General features: G+C 32.1%; 1 protein-coding gene across 2 annotated transcripts in view; it reads left to right on the forward strand.

Annotated features, from left to right (window-relative positions):
• The first annotated feature begins 2,428 nt into the window (after positions 1-2,428).
• Positions 2,429-9,376, forward strand: part of LOC145268206 (ribose-phosphate pyrophosphokinase 1) — a 37,211-nt gene continuing 30,263 nt past the window's right edge. Inside the window, exon 1 of one of the 2 annotated variants that reach the window (XM_080123475.1) lies at positions 2,429-2,829. In XM_080123475.1, coding sequence (XP_079979601.1) covers positions 2,642-2,829 — 188 coding nt within the window. In that variant the 5' untranslated portion in view covers positions 2,429-2,641. The remainder of the gene's footprint in view (positions 2,830-9,376) is intronic. The other variant, XM_080123474.1, reaches the window with a different exon arrangement.

Below are 9,376 nucleotides of genomic sequence, written 5' to 3' on the forward strand. Positions count from 1 at the left end.
TTAGCCTTACATTTTGACATGTGCAATTTGAAGGTTAGTATTTTATAAAAATCATATAGATTTTTTATTAATGGCGCCATCTATACATCAAGCCCAGGACTTATTGCATTATGTGTTAAAGCACCAGAAATACTCAGCCCCCAAATTGTGTACATACTATAAAAACCCAAACCTATTTCTTTCAAACAACATACAGCTAATACAAATGAGTACTTAATTTCTCCTTACAGAGAAAACACTTTTCTTTCACTAGAATTCTCATTCTTTATGGACACTTTATTTCACATTGTCTTAGCAAAGTTGTCAATAAAAATTAATTATTTCATAGATGTATAAACTTTGTCATTCTTCCTTTCTTTTGATGTGGTCCTATCTCATACAGTTTTCTTGAGCAACGGAGATAATGTTGCAAGTTCAAATATAGTTATCAATCATTTTAACTTTTATCTTTGAAATAAACACTTTTTACAAACAGAAATTTGAGCATGAGTCAGATAGTTTTCTATGTATACATCTATGAAGGTATTTCAGGGTTTATTGAGACATATATATGCTTCGCTGGACACTGTATCTAGAAATCCATAAAAGTCTCTTATTCATTTGTGAAGGCCTTTTTCAGCAGGGCCGAAATTAGCTTTTAATGTCCTACACACTCCCATTGGGCAGGGAAGAAAGATAATGGAACAAAGAGAGTTTGGTTAACAATTTGAATATTCCTGGGAGAGTTTTTTCAATCACCAAAAGGAATCTGGCTGAATTGCGACACAATCATGTGTTTTCTCTGGGAGGAGAACAGGAAAGATTAAGAAAGACCATATATGTTCAGCTTTTAATACTGTGAGATTTCTCTCACAAGGTTTTTGCCCTTGGCAGAATGGAAGAAAACCAAACAGAAACCATAACAAGCTCACCTTATAACTTCCACATAAATTTTATTAAAGTAAAAAGGTCCATGTTTGAAAAAGATGCGTCATCTTCAGCTATCTACCATTTTGGGCTAGTAACATTTCTGAAGGGGGTAATAGTTCTTCTTCAATAAAGGCTGGGTAGAATTCCCGCTAACGAAGTATGCACAGGTCAGAGAAGTCATGTCTTCCTCGAAGGATGCTGCTAGATGGGCACACATGAGGAGTCCTTGTAGAATACTGTCCAATTACAGACAGATGACAGGCCAAACCGTAGACCTTAATTTCATCTTCACAGACAATAAATTGTAGCACTAGCATGTAGATATAACTTCGCCCTACTTAAGGGCATTGATAATTGCAATGATAAAGTTACGCTCCACATTTGGCCATTTAAAACGTCTCGAAGCAACAAGTAATTTTGTAGTTTCAATTCGAGTGAGAATCCAGTCTGTTCTGTCCGGCATCTTTTAGGATTCAAGTCAGAAATCCACAATCCACGTGTGTTCACCTCAACATCTTTCTGGAATCCGGTGAGAATTCTACATCTTTCTGGAATCTAATCTGAAAAGGAATATTGGGCGCTAAAGCACATTCTCGGCAACCAGTTATAACATGCAATCTGATTGGTTAAAACAAATCCGTGGGCAGAGAAATCATCCAATAAAAGGCTTGCTTATTCCTGCAGAATTTCTTACAATACTACACATAGGCTTTCTCTGACTTAGCTCACAGAAACTGTTAAATGGAAATTTTATTTAATAAAGTGTTGCCATGCAAATATTATATTTACTGCGCTGTTATCCTCAACAACTTAAAAAGATGTAATTATAACGTTTTTTTTTTAATAGTTAATACCAAATATATGTTTATGTGAAATCGTTGAAAAAAAAAAAAAAAATAGCTAAAGCTTTTTAAAAAGTCAATAAAATTTTGGAAACCCAAACTTTTTCAATAATACTTATTTGTAACATTTTCACTAATTGCTTTCGGTCCTAGATATGACCTTAAACTATATCCAGTGGTGAGGCCCTAGCTTGCGGACTTTGGGGAGTGTGGCGCCACCCTTTAATTGCCATTGCTCCCAGGTCCACTCTGACTCTGAGTGGTAGTACCTGTTAGGATCCCAACTATGGATTAAATAGAAACCGACTTGAAAACAACAAATATATTCTATTTAAAAAAAAAATTCTTCAAAATCTTTGGATTCGCCATTAAATAATCTGAAAAGGGTTGATATGCCGTAAAACAAAAACAACCAATTGCTTTCACATGCATGCATAAATTTGTAAAATAATAAAACTTAATAATAAAAAAAAGGCTTAGACGATATTTTGACGATCAAACTGTTTAAAAAATAATAATTCTTACGTTTTCTTTAACAATTGCTATAAAATAAATACTTTTTGTCAAATAATTAGAAAAATGCCAAAATTAAAGTCACATTAAAAAAAGCCAAATATATTATTAAAAAATGCTAAAATTGTTAATTTTGGCCTTAAAAAGGCCAATCTGGAAAACCTGTGTAAGTGAATTAAATTAGTTTTGTAGTAGTATCACCTTTCTATTTCTCTCACACTCTCTTTATTCCTCCTCCCTGATACCTCACCCTCTGTGTTATTACTACGACTCCTCCTCTTCCTCTTCCGCTGCCACCATATATATAAGATTGCGCCCCTCGACAATCGAGGGTTTCCGAAGATTGTAGCGCTTAAAAAACAAAACAAAATCTTTTAATGCAGAACTCGTTAATCTTAAGAAAACAACTCAGTCAGTCGAAAAGCGCATCCGACATTGAAAACATGCCAAATATTAAAGTATTTAGCGGAACTTCCCACCCGGAATTGACTAGAAAGATTTGTGATCGTCTTGGCATCGATAAAGGGAAAGTTGTCACAACCAAATTCAGTAATGGAGAAACTTGGTAAGAATTATCATACTTTCCTCCCTTCTGTTTTATGTAAAAAGACTTTAAAGTGTTTATTCTTCGTTTTATTCGCATCTCACGAAATATGGACATTTAAATCTCACATTATTGGACGATCTATTAATTTTCATTTTGTTCTTTCCATTGAAAACTTTTCTAAAATTTCATATATATATATATATATATTTTTTCGCTTTTGAAATTAAAATAATGATAAACACATTCTCAGCGGATTTCATGTTGCTAAACATACTATAGGTAATTATGATACTTAATCACAATACAAATTAAGTATGGGTCTATAATTAATAAAATTTCACTCATCTTATGAGGAGTTTTTTTAACAACGAAAACTAAACAATTATTAAATTGGCTTTAACGTTTTTGCAATCTTTTAATTGCATAAACTCTAGCTATTTCTGTTTACAATCTTCCTTTTTATAAAATAAAATATCGCACGTGGTCTTCAAACTTAATTTTTAACGGTTGAATATATCTTGAAATTAAACAAGACTGCATGGTGCATGGAATAAAATTACTTTCGAAATATTCATGAAACATTTGGCACTTTCATCACTTTTATTAAATATTATATAATCAACCATTCACACTACATGTGCCCCTTGAGATTTCTGTTTTGACGTAAATTGAAATGTTAGCTAACACCACATTCGTTTTTAGTCTCCACGTGGGTAACTTGGAAATTCATTAGAGTTAAATATTTGTGCACAATGTCATGAACATTGTTGACAAATATTCATTATTAAAATGAAAAAATAAAACAAACAAACAAAACACAACAAAAAACAAAACAAGAAACTATCAGTTACTAATTTACACAAACTTAACTTTATAAAGCTCAATCATCATTGATCCCCCCTCCCCTCCCATAGTGTCCCTATTTACTTGCCGCTACACGAGGACGATTATTAATACGGGGAAATCCAGCTCCCTCAAAAGGGGTACTCTGGATCGGGATAAAACTTAGGTTTAAGAGGATTTTTCTGCAAATCATGTTAACAGTTGGGAAATACAAAATAATCCAACAAAATAACTTTTCCAAAAACTCATAAAAATTCAATTGTATATTTATCTGTATAGTTTAAAGTTTTAAAATGTAAATTAAAGTGCAAGTTTCGTTATTTGAAGATTTGGGGGGGATTGAACAGAAACGAAAAATGGGCTTAAAAAATTCACATATTCGTTACTTTCACTTAGTCGAACAGTAACACTATTCCAATAAGAAATTGATTAGAAACATTTGTTTTTCTTTGGAAGTAGTTGCTAATTTCGGGTTTAAAAGATGTTCGTTTTGTTTTTTTTAAGCTGACCCTAACCGACTGGAAAATCAAGCTTTTAATAATAATAATAACTCAATTTATTTTAATTTTCAATTACTAAATATAAAGTAGAGATACCAGTTAAAATTTCCATATACAATTTTTGGCGCATCTGATGTACTAAAGAACTATATAAACAAAAGTGAGGGAGATTCGAAAGTTTTTCACTCTTCCAATTTCAGTAAAAAAAATCGGGCGTTTTTTCTGCCATCCACGTGGTAATCTCTCAAACAATTTTTTTTTTGGGGGGGGGGTTCTATTACATTCGTCTATAAAATACAGATAAGCGGAAAAATTTCTTAATATTTATTTTTTGATAATTTTGTCTTTATCGAATCTCGAATCCATTTTATATCTAAAAAAGCATTCTAATTTCAATAGATATGAGATGCGTAACTGTATTCATTAAATATTCATTTAAATGTACTTCTCATCAATCAATCGAATATTTAATTGAAACTTAAAGTTAAACAGGGGTAAACGAAAATAAATCATTATTAACTTCATTTTCATTATTACTTTTTTCCAAATGTAAAATGTATTGGCTGAGAATAAAAGTTTGATGTTATTGTTTTTCATAACCACGACCTCGTGGTAACACCAACCCTTGTGATGAAGTAAAAAAAAATAAATAAATAACCAAAATACTTTATTTGTTAACTTGCGCGACCATCGAATATTTTTTTCTTACGTGATATATCTTGTATCGATACAAGTAAATTTTCCGTAACAGAAATTCAAATTATTACGTAATAATCTTATAAATAATCTTATAAATAATACATGAGCGACAAAAACCGCCATGTTTGTGGATTCATCGTTTAACAGTAACCAAATAATTTAATGTTTATAGAAATTGTTGTTCTACGAAAATGTAATCATCGAATATTAATTTATTGTATTTTGATTGCATTATCATTTTCGTTTGAATATTTATAATTCGTATTTATGAAGAAAAAATCATAGTTCCACGTAACTAAATCCTTGCCTTTTTTCCCCCATAAGGTATTTGGTTTTTAAATTTTTTTACAATTCTGAGTTTCCCGCCTTTACGTGACGTGACTCTCATTATTATATATTAAAAATCAAAAAAGAAAAAAAAAAAAAAATGGTACTTATGCACTTATTGTACCGTGCTGAGATAATAGCGGCTGCATACTGGAAATTCAGTGAGTTTTATTCGACAAAAGATCTACTGGACGATTATTTTAATAATTATTGGTTAAAATATGATTTTGTCCCTCTTCCTTTCCAAAAAGGATGAAATTTTCTTGAATGCCCTGTAGTCCTGTACATGAACCTAAACCTGATCTTGTTTGAAACTTGCAGAAATTGCCTTGGATATATAAAAGTTGCACTAACATCGGGGACGGTTTTCATGTTCTAGGGACATATCAAATGAAAACCTTTAATTTCTCTTTGTGTTTCCTTGTATACGGTATCTCTTTCATTACTTTGAGAAAATAGCAAAACAGGATGTTGAAGAAATATAAGACTCTCTATTCCAACAATAATTACTAGAGGAGCAGTGATTTCTTCAGTATTTGACAAAGTTATGCATTTCTGCAAAGAACTTTGTTTTAAAAATGCCACCCTTTGCGATCAGGGCCACCCACTTCCAGATCCCCCCCCCTCCTCCCAACTGAAAATGCCTTAAGTGATATCCATTTATCTGTTTGTCAAAAATCTTGATGCCAGCAAATCTTGACAAAATTCCTGCCCTTAAACTTCTGCTACTGGATCTTACTCCTATCTGCTAGTATCTTGGGAAAATGCTTTCCATCTGTTTGTCCTGTATGCTTGTGACCGATCAGTCTCCTGTATCTTAGAATTGTCTGAATCTGTGAAAAATCAAGTTGTCATCTCCACCAAATTAATATGTGGTGACAAGCAATATGGATTTCATACTGCAAGATCAGGATCAGTGATTGTCTCCAGCGCTTCTTTGTTTCTAGGACAATAATTCTTGACATAATTTGCCATAAAGTGTTACTAGCTATCGAATGTTTGGAAATTGTCCTCTAAGCCATCAAGTCCTTTAGGTTTATAAAAGTAGTTGAGCAGGAATCTGCAGTAAATAGCATCAGCACCAGCCTACCTTAAGGATATATCTCGCGTTTTACCTTGCAAACAAGACCGATTTTAAATTCTAATGGTAGTGGGGGGAAGGTGATCTCTTCTATTCTCTACAGGCCTTTCCTCACAAATGTTCATCTTTCTCTACTGTTATTTCCATGGAAAGTGCACATCTAAGCCTCAGCCTCTTTCCCTCTTGTAAAACATTTACCAGAGAACCCCAATAAATTTATGCTATTTTTTTTCAGTAATTATTTGTATCTGTTTAAGAGATTTTATTCATTAAATTATAATCTCATATATCTTCGCCAGCAACAAATTTTTAAACATTCTCCTCTTCTTAACAGTTTAACAGCCATAAAAGATTTTGCCTTTCGACTTAATATCATAAGACCTTTAAACCATTATTTCAGATCATTTGAAACCATAACAGCAAGTTTACGTCTCCCTTCCATCAAGGACAGAGGTTTGAGAAACGTACTTGTAGCCAAATTGAATATTTAAATGCTCATATCTTTGCTTGTATGGGACGAAACTATATGAAAATGTGCAGGCTTTTGAAGTTTATAATACTATTTTATGGTTAAAACTTTATAACAATTGGTAAAAAAAGAACCTATATTTTCAAACCAATAAGATATGCTCAAATTTGCATACATTTGTATATATAGTGTCCTGGCAAGCTATATTGCTTTCCAGGATACTATATATATTTGCTGCTTTGGGATGAATTTTGCTTTAGTTATTTTATTCATTTATTTTTTTGTTGTTGTTTGCTTGGTTATCTCCCCTGTGGCTTTGCCAGGCTACTAATATATATATATAGTAAGTTATAAAATGTATATGGCGATTAAGCTACACTGAATATTCTGCGGTTCATCCACTTAAGGATTCTTCAGGCTTATGCGCGAATTCTGTGGTTGGTTGTCGTTTTTATATGCTCTTCTTCTATTGAAATTTTAGTTAGCCAATCATAAAATATATATATATATATATATATATATAGTTATTACTTTCATATAAGCTGTATTGCTTGAAGGTCTGCAGTTACTGGTAACTAGCTGATTAAAACATGCTCATGACTGTGTAGCAACATATTACTCCTTATGTAAAAACAAATAAGGAGTATGCCCCGCTCTGTATTGAACACTCTTGTATTAACCTCGTTAAACTTCACCTCTAGAAAACAATGTCAGAGATATATATATATATATATATATATATATATATATATAAATATATCGCCCTTTGGAAGTTCTTGTTTTTAATTTTTCAGGGAGACTAGTCACCCTCATCACCAAACAAGTCTGGTAGGGGAACCAGTTTAGTCGCTGGTGACCCGACCATGGGGCAGGTAGTACTGGGTTACATGGTACCAGTAGCATATGACATGACCTGACATTTTTCAGGGTCAACGGCCAACTAGCACAGTGTCCATATGTATGTATGTGTGTGTTGAGGTGGAGAGGGCTCCCGTTAGCTATGGTGAAGGCAACCTTTCTAGGAGAAGCAAATCTCTGATTTAAAAAACCATAAAGCGGGAGACCAGTACCCGCATTAAGCTGGTCTGCAGTTTAACTTGTTGCTGGCTATCTTGCTCTTGCTTGTTGGTTCTCAACATTTTGAACCGAAGAGAGACTTAGCTGTCTTACTAAGCTAAGACTCTGTAACATCATCTGTGTATGGATACTCTCTCAGTAATTTGTCTATTAAAATGGCCCTGTGGCAATGGAAGTCATTTTGGGCGTGGCTACCAAGATAGAAGGCCGATGCATTAGGTGTATCAGAATTTTTGTAGGAATTTTTGACACCCCTAACACGAAACTACGAATAAAATATAATAAAAACTCGTAATTTCTCTTTTAAAAGTGGGTTGTTTATTTTCTTTATAGATTATACTTCCAAAATAAACTATTAAAGTTGTTTTAAAAGTAACAGAAATATTTTTTATTATTTTTTTTTAAACAGTAATGAATTTTACGAACTCAATATTTTTCAATTTTTAAACTTTAAAAATCTATCAAAATTTTTCTATTGATTCTATTTTTATGATATTTTCAGGGTCAATGTGAAATTTTATGCTCTTTCCAATAAACCAAATATAATATTTCAGACAAACATTTTTTTTTTTAATTCACGCCCCCCCCCCCCATTTTCAAGTGTCTATTGAAAAGTAAATAATTAATTTACTCACCAAAGTTTTATATATCACAAATTGAAGAGAAAAGGTCAATAAGTAATGTATTCAAATTTAAAATAAAAAAAGTAGTGTTTTTTAGAAATTTACCTGTAAAGTTTGAAGTTTAAAACCTTTTTTTTTTTTTTTTTTTAATGAAACCTTGGTCCTTGCTCCTTTAACTGAAAAAAAAAATTAGGGCTTGAATTACATTTTTCGAGGAGTTATAAGCTTGGAAATACGGGGTGGAATTATTCACTATTTTTCACGAAATTTCTGACACACCTACCGATGCATATAACAGCGTAACGTAACGTCACTTCCTAATTAAGTTGTAGGTATAGACAGCTTCCGGTATTCAACCACGTGGTCGTGCTAACAGGCATAGAAAAAATATGGCTACCAATATGTGTTACTGATTGTTTTTCTAAAGAAAAAGGACAATTCTCCATTCGGAAAAAAATTATTATAATTGCACATTTGGGATAATTTTAATCAAAATATCGTAAGTAAATTTGTGTTTGAACTTTTATTTTTATTGGAGAAAGTAAAATATTTCATTTTATTTTTTTTACTGAAAAGCAAACAATTTTTGGGTTTGTATTACTGTACACAGATTCAAAAAAGTTGTCAAAAAACAAATATATAACAAATAAATTTTATCAAAGGCAAGATAAGTTACTTTTCTACCAAACTGGATATATTTTTTGTGTTTTTATTCAATATAGCATGTTTATTCAGCTCGAAAAAATATACTGTGTTTACCAATGTATTGGAAAATTAAAAAGGGCACCTAACCCTGTCTTTAACAGGTAAGTTCGGGGGGGGGGGGGAAGGTGTTATAAATGATAAACTAGACAAAATGCTATTAAGAGCCACCGAATATATAGCAACTTATGTCACGGTAATATATGTTGAGTGAGTTTCTAACAGTATTTTGTCTAGTTTTATA

The sequence above is a fragment of the Euprymna scolopes genome, chromosome 43, assembly GCF_053919585.1.
Source record: "Euprymna scolopes isolate OS-2025 chromosome 43, ASM5391958v1, whole genome shotgun sequence".
Lineage (NCBI taxonomy): Eukaryota > Metazoa > Mollusca > Cephalopoda > Sepiida > Sepiolidae > Euprymna > Euprymna scolopes.